This window comes from Cervus elaphus, chromosome 20 (genome assembly GCF_910594005.1).
Source record: "Cervus elaphus chromosome 20, mCerEla1.1, whole genome shotgun sequence".
Classification (NCBI taxonomy): domain Eukaryota; kingdom Metazoa; phylum Chordata; class Mammalia; order Artiodactyla; family Cervidae; genus Cervus; species Cervus elaphus.
Genome location: NC_057834.1, coordinates 72,272,162 through 72,295,027, shown reverse-complemented (window position 1 = coordinate 72,295,027; position 22,866 = coordinate 72,272,162). Strand labels below are relative to the sequence as shown.

The window sequence follows — 22,866 nt, the reverse complement described above, 5'->3', positions numbered from 1 at the left end:
ATCTTTGAGTCAACTCTACTAAAGCTGACTTTTCAGAGCTCGTTTCTCCAATTAGGGTAGGACGGTCCCCTCTTTCTCACCACTGCCCCTCAAACTCTGTCCCTCCACTTTTAAACTCCATATCCCCCTCCGGTATGAGGTCCACTTGGTGTCCACTTTTCCCTGGCTTCGAGTCTCTCTCTGCTTTAGTTCATACAATACAGTGATGGGGCTTCCCTGGTGGCTCAGATGGTAAAGAATCTGCCTGCAATGCAGGAGACCTGGGTTGCATCCCTGGGTTGGGAACATCCCCTGGAGAAGGGAATGGCTACCCACTCCAGTATTCTTGACTGGAAAATTCCATCAGCAGAGGAGCCTGATGGGCTATAGTCCATGGGGTCACAAAGAGTCAGACATGACGGAGTGACTAACACTTTTCATTTATATGTGTTACTTAATTTGTCACCCTAATATTGTAATTCTGAGCACTTACTCCCCTGCCAAAGAAAGGGGGGGAGTGGGAAATCCCAATGCTTCTTCTCTCTGTGCCTCCTCTGGCCTTGCTGACAATTGAGGTGGGACTGGACCCCCACCCCCTGATTTTGGCCTTGGAATTTCACTCTGGGAGGAGGGTCTTCCCAAAGGTTCTGCTGACTGGAAACTGCAGGAGCCACAGGTTTCCAACCTCAGCTTTGTGAAATGGCACCTGGTGTGGGTCAGACACACGGAGGCTGGACCTTCTCCCAAAACATCAGGTGAGGTCCAGAGGCCATGCTGCCTCTCTGCACCCAGGGTGACAACAGCAGAGCATTGAATCCACAGAGAAATTCTAGAGAAATCCCTGTGCTTAAGGAATGAAGAACATGGTGCAGGTGGGGGAACCGGGACAGAACTGGTTCAAGAGGGAAGGTAAGGGAGGTAAAGGCCAAGAGAACATTTGCAAACTTGGTGTATGAATTGAGGAATTATTAAGTAACTTCCAGGGTCAGGAAAGGCTTTTGATGGCTTGAATGAATGGACCTCTAGATTTGTAAATCACAGATGAAGTGTAGTCAGCTCCTCTAGACTCTTTCCCCCTGTGCACAGGAGCATTTATTTTTGTCTTTCCTTATAGCTCATATCCGCTTGAAGTTCCAGTGACCCAAGTTATTGTTCTTGCTAAATCCTCGGAAGTCAGCACATTTGTGCAAATCACTGGGGGTTTGCCTAACAAGGGCACAAACACACCATATACTTGGGATTTGCTTTCTCCAGGAAATATGTGTTAATGTCTGGCTGGACCATTCATTCCACACATGGGCAGCTGGACCCTAGAGAAGGTATCAGGTTTAACCCCTGTCAAGAGAGACAGTCAGCTTCCTGAGTTCCATTTCACCCCACTCATGAGCTGTTCTGCTCTTGCCCTTTGCAGTATTCTGAACCTTCTCTTGCCTCTGTTCTGCATTCTTTATTGAGGGTTGTTTTTTTTTTTTTTTTTTTTTTTTTTTTTACCATTTATCCCTTCTGGGTGTTCTGGGTCCTCCATTTCCTCTGTTATGGGTTCTGTCTTTTCCCAGGCTCTTTCTTCTCTGGTTGAACACCCTGCACAAACCAGAAGCCACTGTTACTCTCCTGGTAAAGGCTGAGAATCAGGAAAGACAGGAAACAAGAGAAGAAGAGGGGATCAGAGTCTCCTACCATAGCTGGAAAGCACAGTTCCCTCAGAAGGTCAGGTGGACATTGCCAGGACCAGCCACGAGGAGGGCTCTGCCAACCTCTGACCTGTGGGGCTGTGAAGTTCCAACAGGTTCTGGGGAGAGGGGTTGCCTCCCAGAGGTCTGATTTGGCAACCGCTGGTGAGCACAGAGGGACTTTTGTACTAGGAGTTTCACTTATCCTCAGGTGGAGCCCACAATGTCAGAAATTGTGATTAAAAAAAAAAAATTAAAATCAGGATTGACTTTAAAATGGGTTAATTTTTTTCAGCTCACTAACTGTACTTTTCACTCCAATCCAAAACATGTCAAAATCATGGTGAATCTTCAGTAAAATTCCATTCAAGCTGATATGATGGGCAGGCAGACTGAGACATTGTTTACCTGAGAAATCTATCTATACTTTTGTGGGCATTCAAGTATTTGGGGATTAACACCAGGGTTGAGCCTGGCTGTTGTACAGGCTTGCACAAATTGTGGTGTAAACACTCACACACATATTCTCACACTCACACATACTCTGACACACACAACACCCATACCCCTAGCCCTCACAGAGGCACTTTTTGTAAACTTTACATTTGGTTTCAAAGGACAAATAGATAACTAATGATGAGAACAGATTATATAGCACAGGGAACTCTACTCAATGCTCTGTGGTAATTTAAACGGGAAGGAAATCCAAGGAAGAAGGGATATATATACATGTGGCAGACTTGCTTTGCTGTACTTAGAAACGAACACAACACTGTAGAACAACTATTCTCCAATACAAAAAATAAATTCATTAACTGAAAAAAAAAAGGACATCACAACATCCTGAAAGGGGAAGAGAAGCAGAAAAACAAGCCAGACAGAGAAGAAAGCAGAGGCAGGAGGAAACCATTGTTGCCAAGCATCTAAAGGCTCTGGCTACAAGTGCACATACATGAGCAGGGTGAATGTTCTAATGCTGCAGTCAGCCAAGGCCTCTTCTGTCCACACTGCTGTCTGTAGATCGCAGGCTGTGTGGTGGAGTGACACATACTGGGCCCTGGTCAGGGACCGGCCCCCTCTGGTACTTCTGTTTTCTGAAGGACTTTTAAATCTATTGCCCACAATCCCTTTGATCACTTTACTAGCCATCATACTGCATTAAATGTATAATAATAAAATAGCAGGAGAAAATATTCTCCTAGTCACCGGATTGAGTTCCTTGCCAGGAAATGCATGTCCCAATTCCAGATTTTGTCCAAAATGGCCAACAGGAACTGGGTTAGACATTAGATGTCTCTTGGGCTCCATGTTTTCATCTGTGAAAGGAGGGGATTAGGTGGAAAAACTCAGCTCTTTTCTAATTTTAGAGAAATTTAGGAATCTATTTCAGTCTAGCCTGTGAGACAGGTGAAAAATATTTAGCTTCTGTTGGCAAAAATACATGTGACTCATTTTTGAAGGAGCACATTTGTCTTAAGATTTTCCTTTTTAGAGGCAGCCTATCTGTTGAGATTATAGAGGGAAAAACCAGCCCACAAAGTCCTGATACTCACTGAAATTAGAAACATTTCATGAACAGACTTCTGTGTTGAAAATTCCCATTTATGATAGGTTATAACTCTATTATAGTAGAAATTTAGAAGTTTACTAGATAGACAAGAAAGCCAGACAAGGCAACATAATGGAGGGGGGGAAAACACTGAGCTGTTGAAACGTTGTTTGTTTGAATCATTAAAAAAAAGGCAACCCCCACTGCAAACCTTTTAAAGGTCCTAGACTAATCCCCTAGAGAAAACAAACATCTATCTTAGCACTTAAAGGCTAAATCCTGGCCCAGGCCCAGTAATACAAAGTAAAGAGCAAGTAGGTAAAGAACAAATAGATTGGAAAGCATCTCCTTTGCTTCCAGAGACTCCTAGCTCCAGGGGTGCACCCACTCTCAGCTCTGGAATTTCTCTATCTCCTCATCCCTCACAGGAGTCTATAGTCCACAGCTCCCCTCTCTACCCCCTACTTCTAGAACTCTCCCTGGGCTTCTGTCCTGTTCAGGAAGAAAGGTAAATTTTACCTATGATGCATTCTGGGCAAATGTCCTTTTAACCCTCTTTCCCAATCACAAGAAAGACCAACACTAAGGGAATCTGGGAGTCTGCCCCAGCCTCTGGATGCCAGGAAAATAAACTTATTGCTTTGGGAAAATAAATTTATTTATATTTGAAAAAGTGGAGAGGAATAAAAAAACACACGAGGGGACACAGCAGAAGATGGATTCCTTTGTGATTTTCTAGATCTGTCTGCTTTATTTTTTTAAATTAATTTATTTATTTTAATTGGAGGTTAATTACATTACAATATTGTGGTGGTTTTTGCCGTACATTGATCTGAATCAGCCACAGGTGTACATGTGTTCCCTGGTCCTGAACCCCCCTCCTACCCCTTCGCCACCCCATCCCTCTGGGTTGTCCTAGTGTACCGGCTTTGACTGCCCTGTTTCATGCATTGAACTTGAACTGGTTATCTGTTTCACATATGGTAATACACATGCTTCAGTGCTATTCTCTCAAATCATCCCACCCTCGCCTTCTCCCACAGAGTCCAAATGTCTGTTCTTTATATCTGTGTCTGTTTTGCTGTCTTGTACATAAGGTTGTCGTTACCATCTTTCTAAATCCCATATATATGCATTAATATACTGTATTGGTGTTTTTCTTTCTGACTTACTTCACTCTGTATAATAGGCTCCTGTTTCATCCACCTCATTAGAAAAAACTGACTCAAATGTGTTCTTTTTAATAGCTGAGTAATATTTCATTGTGTATATATACCACAACTTTCATTTCCAGATTCTCTAGATCTGTTTGCTTTAAATTGAGAAGTTGCAAACCTCGTTTGCACCCTCAAGTGGTCTGGCTTTCTTTTAAGCGTGTACTTTAATCCACTGGGCACAACCAGGATGCAAAGGCTTATCAATGCTCAGCCATCTCCCTGGTCCAGTCACTCACAAAATAGGGGTTCCCAGAGGCCATAATGATGCACCAAGGAACAGAGCCCGCAGCAGACAGCTAACTAATCAGGAATCTCACACTTCATGTAAGAACCACCTCTACAATGCACACATATCTCATACAGAACCAAAGGAGTTAATTTCAAACATTTGTTTTTCTTTCTTAATTAAAAAAAAAATTTAAACAACTCACCTTCACCACCTAGCCAGTAAGACTCTTGTAGAAGGAAGTACCAAGGAAGTGGGGTTCCATAGTCCCCTAAAGATAGATAGGCAAATAAAGAGAAAAAGTCTAAGCAGTTCAATCTTACCATTGTTCTATAAGATCTAGAATTTATCTACCTGAACCTCAGGTTGTAACTATATATATTTATAGTTCATAAGCATTACATGGCTATCCGCATGCTTCCTCTAAGACTACTACTACTTCTAATATGCTTCAATTCAAAAGGTCATGTTTCAGGGGTGAAATCAGCAACACTAAGACTGATGATCTTAGCTAACATGAGTTTTCCAAGAAACCATTTAATTAAAGAATTTAAGCATGCTCTTTTCAACAGTTACCAGATAATAATAGTGATGATAATCATTAACATTTGTTGAATGTTCTTTCTGTGTCAAACATAACTGTGAGCCCCTTCAATGTGCTAAATAATTTAATCAATGTGCTAAATAACACAAAGGGATAGGTAGTATTACTATTCTTGTGGATAAGGAAATTAAGGCACATGGAATTTGAAGCTTCTGTCCAATGTCACAGCTAATTTAATAGAGGTGTAAGAATTCCAACACTGGTAGTCTGGTTCTAATACCACTGATCTTTTAAAAAAAAAATTAATTATTTTTGGCTGCGCTGGTTCTTTACTGCTGCATGGGCTTTTCTCTAGTTGCAGTGAGTGGGGGCTACTCTCTAGTTGTGGTGCATGGGCTTCTCATTGCGGGGGCTGCTCTTGTTGCAAAACACAGGCTCTGGAGCTCACAGCCTCCAGGGGTTGCAGTCTGTGGGCTCAGTAATTTCAGCTCCCAGGCTCCAGAGCAAAGGCTCAATAGTTTTGGCACATGAGTTTAGTTGTTGTATGGCATGTGGGATCTTCCAGGACCAGGGATCAAACCTGTGTCTCCTACATTGGCAGGTGGATTCTTCATCATTGAGCTACCAGGGAAGCCCAACACCACTAATCTTAACCATACCATCCTACTGGATCCACTTGAGTTTCAAAGAATAAACTACCAAGTTTCTAGTCCAGTTCTCTTAGCTTGCTGCCTATAAATGTTGATTTTGTGAGAATATTATCTTTGCTTATTTAATAGTTACCCTGTGCTTTATGGCAATGCTAGACTGTAATCCCTCAAGGACAGGCTTGTGTCAGTTTTTTCCACTCCTTCTTTTCTGAGTACCTGTGCTACTGAGCCTAATACACTGGTGCTGCTTAGTACATAGTGGTTGAACACATTAAAGCTTTAGCTTGGCTAAAAGAAAGCTCTTGAAATATGCACAAATTTTATTTTTAATCTAATTAATTTTCATTTATTATACCTCTCTCTAATGGCCAAGTGAGATGGAAATAATGGAGGCTGAGAAAGTCAAGTATATTTCTTTGAATTCACTGTTATAAAGTTGAATTATGTCCATTGACTCTCTCTTCCCCCCAAATGAGATATATTGCAGTGTGTATAGAATACAAAGTAATACTTGATCTTTGTCCACAGTTCCTGGTACAGAGCTCTTAAAACCTTTGGAGTGTTCAGAATGATAGAAGTGCCCTTGTTATTCATCAGTTCAGTTCAGTTGCTCAGTTGTGTCCAACTCTTTGTGACCCCATGGACTGCAGCACACCAGGCTTCCCTGTCCATCACCAACTCCCCGAGCTTGTTCAAACTCATGTCCATCAAGTCAGTGATACCATACAACCATCTCATCCTCTGTCGTCCCCTTCTCTTCCTGCCTTCAGTCTTTACCAGCATCATGGTCTTTTCCAATGAACCAGTTCTTTGCATCAGGTGGCCAAAGTATTGGAGCTTCAGCTTAAGCATCAGTCCTTCTAATGAATATTCAGGACTGATTTCCTTTAGGATGGACCGGTTTGATCTCCTTGCAGTCCAAGGGACTCTCAAGAGTCTTTTCCAACACCACAGTTCAAAAGCATCAATTCTTTGGTGCTCAGAGATTTTTGTGTATGGAATTTGTATCCTGTAATTTTACTGAATTTTTAAATTAGTTCTAACAGGTTTTTTTTTTTTTTTTTTGATGGAGTCTTTAGAGTTTTCTATACCTAAAATAATGTCATCTACAAATGTTACTATGTATAAATGTACCTCTTTTCTGATTTGGATGTGTTTAATTTCTTTTTCTTGTCTGACTGCTGTGGCTAGGACTTCCAATATTATGATGAATACAAGTAGCAAATGGGTGTTGGGTTCTGAGATCCCTCCTGGTTGTGGATCACTGTGCCAAGGGTGGGGGCTTGCTTTGCCTGATGTGTAGTTATCACTCAGCCGGACTTTAGGTTTTTTTTAAAGAGGAAATGGTTCCATATGAAGCTGAAGACTCAGTTCTCTATGAGGGAAGGTGAGTTCAGCATCTTCTTACACTGACATCTTCTGAAGAATTTGAAGAGAGGATTGATACCACGTGACCTAGATTCCGAAATGATCTCTCTGAACACAGTGTGGAGAACAGACTGGTAAGAGATGATGATGGAAGGAGGAGGCTTGGACTGAGAAGGTTGTGTAGAGGTGGTAACAATGGATCAGATTCGGAATCTATTTCTAAAGGTGAGTCAAGCATTCACTGATGGATTTTTGGTTCCTCGATTTAAGATTTAAATATGGGTTCTGAGAGTTCAAGCTGAAAGACTTCAGAAAGAATAAGATTTTGAAAAAATTGAAGTATAGTTGATATAAAATGTTGTATTAGGTTTGGTAGAATTACTTTGCTGTACACCATACCTATTCCTTTTTTAGATTCTTTCCCATTATAGGTTGTTATAAGATATTGAATATAGTTCCCTGTGCTGTACAGCAGGTCTCCGTTGTTTATCTACATTATATATAGTACTGTGCATATGTTAATCACAAACTCCTAATTTATCCCCCCTACCCTGCTATTGGAGAAGGCAATGGCAACCCACTCCAGTACTCTTGCCTGGAAAATCCCATGGATGGAGGAGTCTGGTAGGCTGCGGTCCATGGGGTCACTAAGAGTCGGACACGACTGAGCGACTTCATTTTCACTTTTCACTTTCATGCACTGGAGAAGGAAATGGCAACCCACTCCAGTGTTCTTGCCTGGAGACGGGGGATCCTGGTGGGCTGCCGTCTATGGGGTTGCACAGAGTCGGACACGACTGATGCGACTTAGCAGCAGCAGCAACAACTCTGCTATCACCTTTAGTAACCATAAGTTCATTTTCTTTTTTTTCTTCTTTTTAAAAATATTTATTTATATTTATTTATTTTGCTGCTCTAGGTCTTTGTTGTGGCATGCAGGATCTTCAGTCTTCATTCTAACATGTGGGATGCAGGACCTATTTTTCTAGTTGTGGTGTGTGGGATCTGGTTCCTGGACCAGGGATTGAACCCAGGCCCCCTGCATTGGGAGTGCAAATTCTTAGTTCCTGGACCATCAGGAAAGTCTCTATAAGTTTCTTTTCCATGTCTGTGAGTCTTTCTCTTTTGTAAATAACAAAACATTTGCACCATGTTTTTAGATTTCACATATAAGTGACATCATGTGATTTCTGTCTTTCTGTATCTGACTTACTTCACTCAGTTTGACAATATCTAGGTGCACCCACATCACTGCAAATGGCATTATTTCATTCTTTTTAAGGCTGAGTAGTATTCCATTGTATATATATTCTTTATCCATTCCTCTGTCAGTGGACACATAGTTTGCTTCTATTCCTTGGTTATTATAAATAGTGCTGCTTTGAATATTCAGGTGCATGTATCTTTTCAAATTACAGTTTTCTCTGGATATATGCCCAGGAATGAGATGAATTATATGGCAGCTCTATTTTTAATTTTTTTAAGGAACCTCCAGACTACCTTCCATAGTGGCTGTATGAATTTACATTCCCACCAATAGTATAGGAGGGGTCCCTTTTCTCCACACCCTCTCCAGCATTTGTTATTTGCAGACTTATTAATGATGGCCATTCTAACTAGTACCTCACTATATTTTTGATTTGCATTTCTTTAATAGTTAGCAGTGTTGAGCATCTTTTCATGAGCTCATTGATCATCTGTATGTCTTCTTTGAATAAATGTCTATTCTTCTTTGAATAAATGTCTTCTGCCCATTTTTTGATTTGGTTGTTGTTTTTTGCTGTTGAGTTGTGTAAGCTGTTTGTATGTTTTGGAAATTAATCCCTTGCCTATTGCATTGTTTGCAATCATTTTCTTCTAGTCCATAGACTGTCTTTTTGCTTTATGCCTTTTTTGCTGTGCAAAATCTAAGAAGTTTAATTATGTTCCATTTGTTTATTTTTGCTTTTATTTCTTTTGCCTTAGGAGACTGACCTGGGAAAGCATTTCTATAATTATGTTCAAGAGTGTTTTGCCTATATCCCTTTCTAGGAGTTTTATGGTATCATGTCTTATATTTTAAGTCTTTAAACCATTTTGAGTTTATTTTTGTGTTAAAGGTGAGGCTGTGTTCTAATTTCATTGATTTACATGTAGCTGTCCAGCTTTCCCAACATCACTTGCTAAAGAGACTGTATTTTCTCTATTGTACATCCTTACCTCCTTTACCAAAGATTAATTGGGTGTAGGTGTGTGGATTTAATCATGGGCTCTATATTCTGTTTCACTGATCCATTTGTCTGTTTTTGCTCCAATACCATGCTGTTTTGATTCCTATAGTTTTGTAGTGTTGTCTGAAGTCTGGGAGGTTATGCTTCCAGCTTTGTTCTTTTTCCTCAGGATTACTTTGGCAATTTTGCGTCTTTCATGGTTCCATATAAATTTTAGGATTATTTGTTCTAGTTCTGTGAAAAATATCTTGAGTAATTTGATAGTGAGTGAGTGAGTAAGTGAAAGTCACTCAGTCATGTCTGACTATTTGCGACCCCATGGACTATACAGTCCATGGAATTCTCCATGCGAGAATACTGGAGTAATTCAATAGGGATCCCATTAAATCTGTAGATTGCTTTGGGAAGTATGGCCATTTGAACAATATTAATTCTTCCAATCCAAAAGCATGGGATATTTGATTAAGATTTAAACTAGAGTGAAAAGGCAGAGGAACTAAAGAATATAATTACCTTTATCCTATGGAAGAGGACCCTTACCTGGAAACACCTGGTCAAGATACCAGGCAAGCAAGCCATACAGAGCAGCATCAAGGAGCATCATCTTCATGGACATCAGAAAACTGAATTCATCCCCTTCCATGGGACTATTCCCAATATTGCTCCACTGCAGCCCCACACCTTGCTCTTCAAAACGAGCCAGGTACTCAGTGCCAAACCCAAATGCCACAGGAGACAGCAGGCTCTGCAGTGGGGCAAAGAAGGCATGAAAGATGAGCAGAGGATCTTTAACCCAACCCAACAGAACCCACAAGGTAGGGAGGAAGGCCAATGGAGGGTCTATAATGTATTCTGGTGTAAGACCACCCCAGGGAGGGGTTAAGGCAGTCTTCCCACAGGAAGAGAGTTCTGGGAGTACTTCTCAGGCCTCAGGGACCCCTGCCCAATACCTACTTGGCCACCTTTCACCTGTCCAATGGATCACAGTAGTGCACTAGCAAAGACAACACAACATGGCACAACACAGCAAAGGACCAAAGGTCCTCAAGCTTGTCTTCCTACCCTTCCCTGCTTCTACCTACCTCTTTCATAAAATCTCACAGTTTTTGGTACAACAAAGAAGCTAACTTGAGCTGCTTTGTGAGAATCCCAATAGAAGTGTCCATAAAGTCATCAGTGTTCTAGGGCAGACTAGAAGGCTAGACAGGATATTGTCTCATGACCTCCTGAGCAATGTTAGGCCAAAAACCCTCAGGTTATAATGACTATCACCTTTTCTCATTTCCAGACTAGGGAAAATCTTTTCCTTAGAATCTCCTTGAAGAGCACAAGTAACTGAATAGGTGGTATGCAGAAAGTCTAAAGAGAAAGTCCCCCAGCCACATCCCCACGGTTGCTCCCTGGCATGGCAGAAAGCACACACAGAGGGATGAACTATTCCCACTTGCTCTGCTGGGAGGCCTACCTCTAGTTTGCAGGACACAAGATGGGGTTCAGAGCGTCTCTCTGAAGAAGGAAGGGATTCCCTAGCTATATCTTCACAAAAACCATTTAAAAAATCTCAGCCCAGCCCTGGTCCACAGAGCAGCCAGAACTATAACTTCCTGGTAGATCCACACATGCAAGGAACTAGTTGTGGCTTCTAAGTACCAACTGTCTACACAGTATGCCAAGATAGCCCAGCTTGGCCAACAGGCAGAATCATAAAAATTTCTTGCCCACTGTGATCATGTTAGAAAATTAGGTGCCATAAACGACAGTAGTTAATTCTTATTCAACATGAGAAATAAAAGGCAGCTGCCCTGGCAGCACTTGAGCCAAATAATCTTGAGTCATGAGAACAAGTTCAACTTAAATTTTCCCGTGAGATGCAGGTGACAGTCCTTTCTCTACTGCAGTGTACAAAGAACCACAGATAGTGAGATTTTGGAGGACAAAGAAATTTGCACCCTTACAGGGCTTAGAAGCTGTTTAGTCTGGTTAATGAGAGAGTGGACATAGATCATTTGAAAACAATTAGAGAAAAAAAAAAAAAGAAAAACATGTTGTTTGGGCATTGTGAAGAGGTCTCTCAGGCAATCCAGAGTCAATTTCTGGAGACCTCTCCTGGGAAGAGGGCCCAGCTGGCTCATTTGTGCACCCCTCTCTGAGTGCCCTAGTAGAACATGACAAAGACACATTAGAGCTACTCTGATTCAAGTTCTTTTACAGAGAAACAAAAACTTTTAATTTATGAAAACATCTTTCTGGGCAGAATGGTAAGGGAGAAGCTCCCTCCCTTATGAATCTTCTCAAATGCTAGGGGAAAAAAAAGAACTGAGTTAAATGGGCCTCACTGTTCTCCTCTTATGGATACACAAAGGGACCCATGAGCTGAACTGGTTTTCAATTACTTCCCAGGGAAGATTTGTAGAGGAGGAACTGTTAGGTTGCTCAAGATGAAGACTACTCCCACTTTTGTACCTGTGCCTTTAAACCTTATGTTCATTTCTGCCAAAAGGCAAAGTGGCCCCCTAAAGGGAGAGCCAGTCCTCTCAGACTGCTACATACCCTACAAATGGAACGCATCATATTCTGGGTGTAAGCCCAGGGTCCCTTACCACAGCCATCTTCATGTCGGCTGTAATTCGGTCCTGCCAAGCGAAGCAGAGAACATGTGGCAGGTAGAGGGTGAAGTAGATGACGCCACTACAGGCTGCTGCCAGATTGGCCCTGGAGAAGAAGGTGCTGAGCAGGAAGCACTGCATGATCGTAGCCGTGGAGAAAGCCAACAGGAACAGGAAGAGGACGAACGGATTGCTGTAATGTAGGATCCTTCCATGCTGAAACCAAAGCGGCCACTTGAGTCAGTAATTTCCACCCATACCCAGGAGCCCCACCCCTTTAGGAAGTGATCTCTATGTGTTCAGAAGCCCTCTGTCCCAAAGGGATCTCTCCCATGAGCCCACTGTGTGTTAGTCGCTCAGTTGTATTTGACTCTTTGTGATACCATGGACTGTAGCCCACCACACCCCTCTGTCCATGGAATTCTCCAGACAAGAATAATGGGGTGGGTATCTAGTCCCTTCTCCAGGGGATCTTCCTGATCCAGGAATTGAACCCCAGTTTTCTGCATCTCAGGCAGATTCTTTACCGTCTATGCCACCAGGGAAGCCCTGTTAGTGTCTAATTTTCCACACTTAATACTCAATATGTTGAGGTCCTTTAATTCTAATTCTGTCATTTTCTCCTAGGAGGGTAACGTATTAAGCTACCTATCAGTACTGAGTAATTATGGTTCAGTGATGAAATCCTTGGGAAGACAAAAGTGTGGAGGAAGAAGCCTCGAGCAGGGAGGGAGATCTGCAAAGGGGGTCTTGGAGCATCAGTAGTTCCTGTGATATACTGAATTGATAAGGAACAAAACAGGGAGGTGGGAGACCACCCAACAAGCTTTAACATTTTGCTTTGGTCCTGGGAAATGGCAACCCACTCCAGCATCCTTTCCTGGAAAATTCCATGGACAGAGGAACCTAGCAGGCTATAGTCCATGGGGTTGCAAGAGTTGGACACGACTTAGAGACTAAACCACCACCACCTGGTCTGCTGACTTAATCATTTTTACTTAGAATCTGAGATTTGCCTCTCACATTGGTGAAAATGTCTATAGTTCATCCACATCACTTGAAAGTGGTTTAATCCTTGCAGCACATGATATTATAGAAATACATTTCATAGAACCTGTGGACAATACTCAGTACCTTTCATGTTAATTAATGGGTCAATCACTGGCTATGTAGAAAATAGGACAAAACTAGCTATTTTTAATAAGTGAGCTACTATCCAATTACATCATTGATCAAGCCTACTTGTTTGTCTTTTGCTATAGGCCTCCTATGAGGATTTTTACCATTTGCACATAACTCCAAATACATATAGATCATCCTGTTATTTTCTTGGGAACATAAAGGTACAGATTGCTTTACCTCTTGAATTGGTTCTGATTATTTGGTAGGGGTACCCAAAAGCACTGGGTTTCTCTAAGTAGAGAAGAGAAACCAAGTAGCAATATTTGTGTGTGTGTATGTGAGTGTGTATGTGTGTACTGACAGAATGTGGTCCACTGGAGAAGGGGATGGCAAACCACTTCAGTATTCTTGCCTTGAGAACCCCATGAACAGTATGAAAAGGCAAAAAGATAGGACACTGAAAGATGAACTCCCTAGGTCGGTAGGTGCCCAATATGCTATGGGAGATCAGTGGAGAAATAACTCCAGAAAGAATGAAGGGATGGAGCCAAAGCAAAAACAACACCCAGTTGTGGATGGAACTGGTTATAGAAGCACAGTCCAACGCTGTGAAGAGCAATACTGCATAGGAACCTGGAATGTTAGGACCATGAATCAAGGCAAATTGGAAGTGGTCAAACAGGAGATGGCAAGAGTGAATGTTGGCCTTCTAGGAATCAGTGAACTAAGATGGACTGGAATGGGTGAATTTAACTCAGATGACCATTATATCTTCTACTGTGGGGCAGGAATCCCTTAGAAGAAATGGAGTAGCCATCATAGTCAACAAAAGAGTCCGAAATGCAGTACTTGGATGCAATCTCAAAAATGACAGAATGATCTCTGTTCATTTCCAAGGCAAACCATTCAATATCACAGTAATCCAAGTCTATGCCCCGACCAGTAACGCTGAAGAAAGCTGAAGTTGAATGGTTCTATGAAGACCTACAAGACCCTTTAGAACTAATACCCCAAAAAGATGTCCTTTTCGTTATAGGGGACTGGAATGCAAAAGTAGAAAGTCAAGAAATACCTGGAGTAACAGGCAAATTTGGCCTTGGAGTACAGAATGAAGCAGGGCAAAGGCTAATAGAGTTTTGCCAAGAGAAGGCACTGGTCATAGCAAACGCCCTCTTCCAACAACACAAGAGAAGACTCTACACATAGACATCACCAGATGGTCAACACCAAAATCAGATTGATTATATTCTTTGCAGCCAAAGATGGAGAAGCTCTATACAGTCAGCGAAAACAAGACCGGGAGCTGACTGTGGCTCAGATTATGAACTCCTTATTGTCAAATTCAGACTTAAATTGAAGAAAGTGGGGGAAATCACTAGACCATTCAGGTATGACCTAAATCAATCCCTTAGGATTATACAGTGGAAGTGAGAAATAGATTTAAGGGACTAGATCTGATAGACAGAGTGCCTGATGAACTATGGACGGAGGTTCGTGACACTGTACAGGAGACAGGGATTAAGACCATTCCCAAGAAAAAGAAATGCCAAAAAGCAAAATGGCTGTCTGAGGAGGCCTTACAAATAGCTGTGAAGAGAAGCAAAAAACAAAGGAGAAAAGGAAAGATATACCCATTTGAATGCAGAGTTCCAAAGAACAGCAAGGAGAGAGAAGAAAACCTTCCTCAGTGATCAGTGCAAAGAAATAGAGGAAAATAATAGAATGGGAAAGACTAGAGATCTCCTCAAGAAAAGTAGAGATACCAAGGGAACACTTCATACAAAGATGGGCTCACTAAAGGACAGAAATTATAGGGACCTAACAGAAACAGAAGATATTAAGAAGAGGTGGCAAGAATACACAGAAAAACTGTACAAAAAAGATCTTCACGACCCAGATAATTATGATGGTGTGATCACTCACCTAGAGCCAGACATCCTGGAATGTGAAGTCAAGTGGGCCTTAGGAAGCATCACTATGAACAAAGCTCGTGGAGGTGATGGAATTCCAGTTGAGCTATTTCAAATCCTGAAAGATGATGCTGTGCAAGTGCTGCACTCAATATGTCAGCAAATTTGGAAAACTCAGCAGTGGCCACAGGACTGCAAAAGGTCCGTTTTCATTCCAATACTAAAGAAAGGCAATGTCAAAGAATGCTCAAACTACTGCACAATTGCACTCATCTCACATGCTAATAAAGTAATGCTCAAAATTCTCCAAGCCAGGCTTCAGCAATATGTGAACCATGAATTTCCAGAGGTTTAAGCTGGTTTTAGAAAGGGCAGAGGAACCAGAGATCAAATTGCCAACATCCGCTGGATCATAGAAAAAGCAAGGGAGTTCCAGAAAAACAACTATTTCTGCTTTATTGATTATGCCAAAGCCTTTGACTTTGTGTGGATCACGATAAACTGTGGAAAATTCTGAAAGAGATGGGAATACCAGACCACCTGACCTGCCTCTTGAGAAACCTGTATGCAGGTCAGGAAGCAACAGTTAGAACTGGACATGGAACAACAGCTGGTTCCAAATAGGAAAAGGAGTACGTCAAGGCTGTATATTGTCACTCTGCTTATTTAACTTATATGCAGAGTACATCATGAGAAACGCTGGGCTAGAAGAAGCACAAGCTGGAATCAAGGAACCTGGGAGAAATATCAATAACCTCAGATATGCAGATGACACCACCCTTATGGCAGAAAGTGAAGAAGAACTAAAGAGCCTCTTGATGAAAGTAAAAGAGGAGAGTGAAAAAGTTGGCTTAAAGCTCAACATTCAGAAAACTAAGATCATGGCATCTGGTCCCATCACTTCATGGCAAATAGATGGAGAATCAGTGGAAGCAGTGTCAGACTTTATTTTTCTGGGCTCCAAAATCACTGCAGATGGTGATTGCAGCTATGAAATTAAAAGACCCTTACTCCTTGGAAGGAAAGTATGACCAACCTAGACAGCATATTAAAAAGCAGAGACATCATTTTGTCAACAAAGGTCCGTCTAGTCAAGGCTATGGTTTTTCCAGTGGTCATGTATGGATATGAGAGTTGGACTGTGAAGAAAGCTGAGTGCCAAAGAATTGATGCTTTGAACTGCGGAGTTGAAGAAGACTCTTGAGAGTCCCTTGGACTGCAAGGAGATCCAACCAGCCCATCCGTTCTGGGTGTTCATTGGAAGGACTGATGTTGAAGCTGAAACTCCAATATTTTGGCCACCTGATGTGAAGAGCTGACTCATTTGAAAAGACCCTGATGCTGGGAAAGATTGAAGGCAGGAGGAGAAGGGGACGACAGAGGATGAGATGGTTAGATGGCATCACCAACTCAATGGACATGAGTTTGGATGGACTCCGGGAGTTGGTGATGGACAGGGAGGCCTGGCGTGCTGCGGTTCATGGGGTTGCAGAGTCGGACATGACTGAGCGACTGAATTGAACTGAAACTGATGTTTGTACTCTCAGTCATGTCCAACTCTTTGTGACCCCATGGACTGCAGTCCACTAGGCTCCTCTGTCCATGGAATTTTCAAGGCAAGAATAACAGAGTGGGTTGCCATTTTCTCCTCTAGAGCAATATCAGTAATGGGCATGCAAGATCTGAATACAAAAAAAATGTGCCACTTACCTCCTGCTACTACCATTTCTTCTTCCTTCATGCTGTCGTGCCTGCTGGGCACTGACAGAACAGATTGAAAAATGGAATAAAACAAATGGCAAAGAAGGTGGAAAAGAGCCATGTTTTTAACTAAAAGCAAACTTTGAGGAAATCTAAATAAAATCATGATTAAGACTCAGAGGCCTGATTTTATATGAAAGAGCTTTACCCTGGAAATCTCCTTATCCTTAATGCCATGCAACTCAATAAAAGCAAGTCCCTGACTGAACACGTGGCTTTTGGCTGGAAGACCTTTAAGATGGTTGTTAATCTCAAAAGAATGAAATCAATTTCTTATCTCAGATCAAAGTAAGGTCCTACAAACTTCTAGGCTATATAATTTCTCATTGACTTAAGATAGAGATGAAAGTGGTTGGCCTTGGCTTTTTCTTATGACCACTTTTCTTTTTTGTTTAATAGCTTGAATAACAATGGAACCCTTCCATTGTCCCAGCTTCCAGCTTCTTTCCTGCTTAGTTGAGGTGGGAAGTAAGGACAGGGGAAAGATGAGAACGTCATTCAAAGGAAAATCCTATTTTGTTGTGGAAAGCTCTGTTTCCGCCATCACTGGAACAATGTCCTGGTTCCCACAAGGAGAAACCCTTTTGTAGAAGAAAGTCTTCATAAACATTCTTTACCTCACGTCCAAAAAGCTTTGAAGTCCTAATGCCCATTCTTAGGGAGGCAAATCTCAATGTCACTTATCAGCAACAAGTCTCAGGGCCATTACAAGGTGTCATGCATGTTTATGCATTTTGCAAGAGTCAGATGCTCACGTATTTTGACTCCTTTGATTCCGAGGACACTAAATGTCTTAGTAGTGAGGAAAAGAATAGACTAAAGGGTGGGAAGGAACAAAGATACCTAGAGGAAGACAAGTGACTCAGCTTCTCCCCTCCTCTCTGTGGAACTCCAGGACCCTTTGGATATTTAATGCTACATCTGGGTCTGGTCAGACTGAGCAGGCTGACTTCAAAATCAGCATTGGTTCTGATAGGGCTCTAGCCCAGGGTTTGGCTAAGGTCACTGCTCACTGAATCTCAATGTAACACTTACACCGAAACCATTCAGACTTAGTACATTTTACTGCAAAGAGAAGGGACAGGATTTGGTTTAACTGGATATGTGTTGGTTGGCCAAGATATGTGATGGAATATTCTTGGATCAAGCAACCACCAGGTATGGTCCAGCATAACAAGGGACACGCTTAGCCGGAGCCTATGCATCAGCACACATACTGCTTAGCGCAAGGAGCTCTTAATAGCATGATGGCAAAGAGGCACAACAAGTTATCAGAAGCTTGCAAAGCCTGAAGTCTAAGCCTTATACTAAATCCCAACAAATAAATGTGAAAAACTACCTAAATTTATGTCCCATCACTTAACAAGTACAAAAGGTCATCTATTGTGGAGGAGTTAAACATGAAGCACAAAAGGGTATTATGAAATAAAGTTTTATATACAAGTTTAGCTTGCATGGGAGCTGTAAATTTGTGGACAATGACCTATGCATGCTGTCTGTGCTGATAAAATATCTGTCACTGAGAAAGGATGGACTCCAAATTCTATCCAAGATTTTGTAGGCATCAGAATGTTCTTTGGTCAAGCAATGAATGGAGTGACCATGATGGTCATTAAAAAACAGTCCAGATCTCCTCTCCTAATATACTGAAAAGGCTCTCCACATCCCCACTCCAGCTAGTGGATGGGACAGTAATCCCAAGAAAACACTCCTTAGATTCATTTCTTCTGTGTTTGAAAAGATAGAACCCTTTGTACATACAACCACCCAGTTAGCAGAGTCTGGGATCTGCTAACAGCAGCTTTTCCAGATAGTTCATGTAATGGGGTTGGCTAATCTATTAATAGATTGTGGCTCCTCAGGCAGGAAGTGGGGGCAGGGAAGATGCTCTGATACAGCGGCTCCTTGGGGAAGAATTTGTCTCTCTGTCTTCCACTTTGGCCTAAATGGCAAGACAACTACATGTCATGCTATCATTGTTGGTGAGATGACTAATCTAGGTACAAGTTCATTAACAGGAAGGAAAGTAAGAGGAACAAAACTACTCAAGGTTTTCTGGACCTTCTCCATCTGGCTTACCATGATGAATATCGTCAGCAGGCAGATGCTCATCAACATGATGGAGAAGCTGTCCAGGAACCAGGTACACCAAATCACCCTGTTGGAGACACCCTGATTTTTCAAGGTTTCCTTCAGTCTCAACTCCTTCTCCAAGACGATGCTCTTTACAGTCATGGAGACAGAGTAGATCCAGGCCAGCACCATGAAGATAGGGAAACAGCGGTTCAGGATGATCATAAAACTAAAGCAAGAGGAGAGAAGCAGAATAGTAGATTGCCCTGAACCTGGTGGAGTAAATGTTTGAGTAATGAAGTAATGTATTGAGAATGAAGCCTAGGTGGAGAGAAAAGGCAGAAAAATCTCCACTGGGCATTCAATGGACTTGAATCTTTTAATATATTGCACTCTGCTCCCCCAAAATTGTATGTTAGTTGTTCAGTTGTGTCCAATTCTTTGCAACCCCATGGACTGTAGCCCACCAGGGTCCTCTGTCCATGGTATCTTCCAGGCAAGAATATTAGAGTGGGTTGCCATTTCCTCCTTCAGGGGATCTTCCCGACCCAGGGATGGAATCTGGGTCTCCTGCATTGGCAGATGGATTCTTTACCATCTGAGCTACTAGGGTAGCCCCAAAGGATTACTTTTTTCCTTAGAGCAAGTTGGTAGCCTTTTGGTTAGCCCTGATGAAAACTCTGTGAGTAAAATGTGTAAATAAAATTGTACTATGTATATTACATAGTATATGTATTACACAGCATTATTTATAAGATCTCAGTTAGCTTTTTGGTTAGTATAGATGAGTTCTCTCTATACATAAAACATGTAAATTAAATCATACTATAAATGTTATATAGCTTCTTATAAGAAGCTTCTTCTCCCAGGAAAGGACTGATAAGATAGGATGTGACTGGAAGAGATACATGCTAACTGATATTGAAGTCCAAGAAGGTGGACCAAGGGAACTTGGTTGTGGTGAGATCATTAATTGAGCTCACAAGGGGTCAGCCAGTGAAGCACTGCCTACCCTGGAGGATCAAACCTCAGTTATACAGGAAGAGGCACAAAATAACTAGTCACTGTGGCACTTTTAGAAGGCAACTGACCCATTTACAAATCAATCAGTGATTCAATGGTCACTGATTCCACCAGCCTATACTCATGGAGTACATTCATGGATATTCATTCCAGCAAGCAGGGCAAATTTGGTATTCTGGAATTACTCTAGTGTGAAATTTACATATGTTTTCCCTACACTTGACCTTGCTAGTAAAGCCCTTGAGGTTATTATCTATTGAAAGCTGCTGGGTAACACAGTAAGGGCCCAATTCCAGGGTGGGAGAGTTTCACTAAGATGGCCCTAGAAGAGAATCAAACTCATAAAGTCTGCCCTTCTGAGACCTGCCACCAGAGGGCTCTCCCACATTGAATGGCCAGAATTTCTGCCTCCTCACTGTCTACCTCAGTTCCCTGCCACTCACTCCTGTTCTAATCTTAAAAGTGGACCTGGGCTTTTGCTCCTGGTTCCATTTATCATCTCTGCCTATTGTCCAACCCTAAACTGACTTTGGAACAGCCCCTGTTATCTCTTTCAGTCTTTTGCAGAGCTGAGCAAGAAGAACTGATTGGACTAAGGTGTTACACCCATACTGGGTTTTATTTTTACAACCTGGCCAGCTGGCAATTTGACTCTTCTTTTCTTCAGGCTGTGCACATCTCTCTCCTCCCTGAACCCCGTAGACCCACATACACACTATGGTGAACTTGCCAGTTTTTTTTCCTAGGAGGCGAATCCCTAAGCCAATTGCAGATCTCTGCTCCCGTCCTGGGACGTTTCTGCCCCAATCCACCACAGTAAATGAGCCCTCCCAGCCCCTTCTCCCTCTTTGTCCCACCCTCTACCACTCCACCCCCACATGCATGTTCAGAAAACAGTAGGATACTTGCATGTCTTGCTCCTGGCCAGCAAATGTACAGGCTTGGGGATGGGGGTGGACAGGAAAGGGGGTCCAAGCTCATCTAACACACCCCTCTACCTTTTCATTAAGCACACATCATGGGAATGTTAATTAGGGAAGGAGCTGCATTATTCCAGGGCTCCTAGGAACCGGACCTACTTGTGATGCAGAATCCTAATTTGCTGTTTTGGCAATCACTGGGCAAACACTCTGACCTGAACTCTTCCACATACCAAACATATTACGTCGTGGAACTTTTAAAAGCCTGTGTTCCCTCCCCCAACCTCACTTTCCCTGCTTTACTCTTCACCTTCCCTTTTCTACCCATAACACCAGCTCCTTTCTCCCACTTTACTTATCCATCTGGCCCTGCCTGCAGCTGAGGGGGCAGGGCAGGCTCCTCAATCAGAGCTCTGTTCTCCCCGAGCTGGCCCCAGGACCCCAAAAAGATTTTTCTCCAAAGAGATTGAAGCCTGGGGAGCACCTCCCCTTCACCCCACCCCAGAAACCTGATTAGCTTGTCCTGGAGGGGGCCTGGGACCTCCGACTCACGAGTCATCCACGAAGCAGGGGTAAGGCATCTGCTGGAGATAGATTCCAACAGGAACCTCCTCCCGGGCCTGACTCCTCGTGATCCCCTGTTCAACCATGTCCTGCAGATAGGCAAACCCTCCCCAGATGTATCGGAAGTCTTCCACAGGATCAGCTCTGGGGCCAGAATCCCAGTACCTGGGAAGAAACCAGAGACAGGGACAAGGGATGTGGATGGGAATGGACAGGACAACTCATTCATTATAAGCACGAGGGGACTGGGCATTCACTCTCCTGAAACTCTCTCCTGAACTTTTCCACACTCTCTGATTCTGTTTTCTAGGTCACAGTTTAAATCTCAGGGATGAATATTAGCCTCAGCATGATTTGTAATGGCTTTCATTCAAGGACTCTACTTTGAGCTTTACAAATTATCTTACTTCCTCTGATTTAACTTAATTTTATTAATGTATAGGCTGAGCCCAGTTTCAATCCCTTACTCTGTAACAAATGTAATTTCCCAGTGACTCTGGTGAAACCTCATTTGCAGGATCTCTGTGAAGATAACCCAATACCTAGAGATTTTCATCTCCAAATTGCTTGAAGGCCAGCCAAGGACAAGTGCTGAGGTGAGGAAGTAAACATACGTAGCTGCATTCGCCTGGTCCCACCAACTAGCAGGGTCAACTGTCTAACTTAGTTCTTTGATACCAAAGTGCTTTTCTGTGCCTTTCCGAGTGACCCTTCTGTCTCAGGAGGAGATGAGTGGCCTGAGCCCACAGGAGCCCCCTTTCCTTGCCTCATACATCACTGGGGATACCCAGGGCCTTCTGAGATCTCCTGAAACATCACCTGTCTTTGATCTTATTGGTTTTCTCCACCACATCTATGTCCATTCGGATCTTGTACTTCACATGGGGTGGTAGGGAGCTGGTCCAGGGGTGCATGTCTGGAAATACCACTCCAGCCCAGAACCTGTTTTCCTCCAGCAGGGACAGGGCTCGCTGAGTGAGTTGAAATTCATCATCGTAGCTTTCAAACTTATCCAGGATCAAGCACTGTGGATAATCACAAAGGCTGAGAGTCTGAGGAACACCAAGCACGAACACTCGACGGCAAAACAGGGCAGAGGCTCAGGGCTGCGGCCTCAGTGGATGGGTCAAAGGTGAGAAGACTTATAAACTTGCCGTTTGCTTAACTCTGGGCTCTGGTGTCAAGTTTTCAACTTGTAGTGTTGGTGTAGATTTGGGGGTGAAAGGGGACTTAGAAACACTGACTTGCTCTCATCCCTGCAGGTTTAGTAAGGACTGCACAATTGGGCTGTCCCAGGCTGTCCAAACATGCAAGTCATCAAAATGACAAAAATACTCCCAGCTCTCACTCCCCAGTACATGGAGTCTAGGGAGTGGGGTCACATCAGATACAAGCTGCTTTGAAGATCAGAAAGCCTGCCGATAAAAGAGTTTTAAAGAGAGACAGAAACAGTCCCAGCGGTGAACCTTCCTGC

At 42.6% G+C, this 22,866-nt stretch overlaps 1 protein-coding gene across 1 annotated transcript in view; it reads right to left on the bottom strand.

The window, feature by feature from the left end:
- ABCA4 (ATP binding cassette subfamily A member 4) overlaps positions 1-22,866 on the bottom strand; it is a 150,722-nt gene that overhangs the window by 58,902 nt on the left and 68,954 nt on the right. Inside the window, exons 12-18 of the mRNA XM_043878203.1 lie at positions 22,212-22,417; positions 21,381-21,557; positions 18,892-19,114; positions 12,014-12,235; positions 9,954-10,158; positions 4,847-4,912; positions 1,471-1,560 (exon numbers count right to left, since the gene is read on the bottom strand). Of these exons, the coding sequence (XP_043734138.1) occupies positions 1,471-1,560; positions 4,847-4,912; positions 9,954-10,158; positions 12,014-12,235; positions 18,892-19,114; positions 21,381-21,557; positions 22,212-22,417 (1,189 nt within the window). The remainder of the gene's footprint in view (positions 1-1,470; positions 1,561-4,846; positions 4,913-9,953; positions 10,159-12,013; positions 12,236-18,891; positions 19,115-21,380; positions 21,558-22,211; positions 22,418-22,866) is intronic.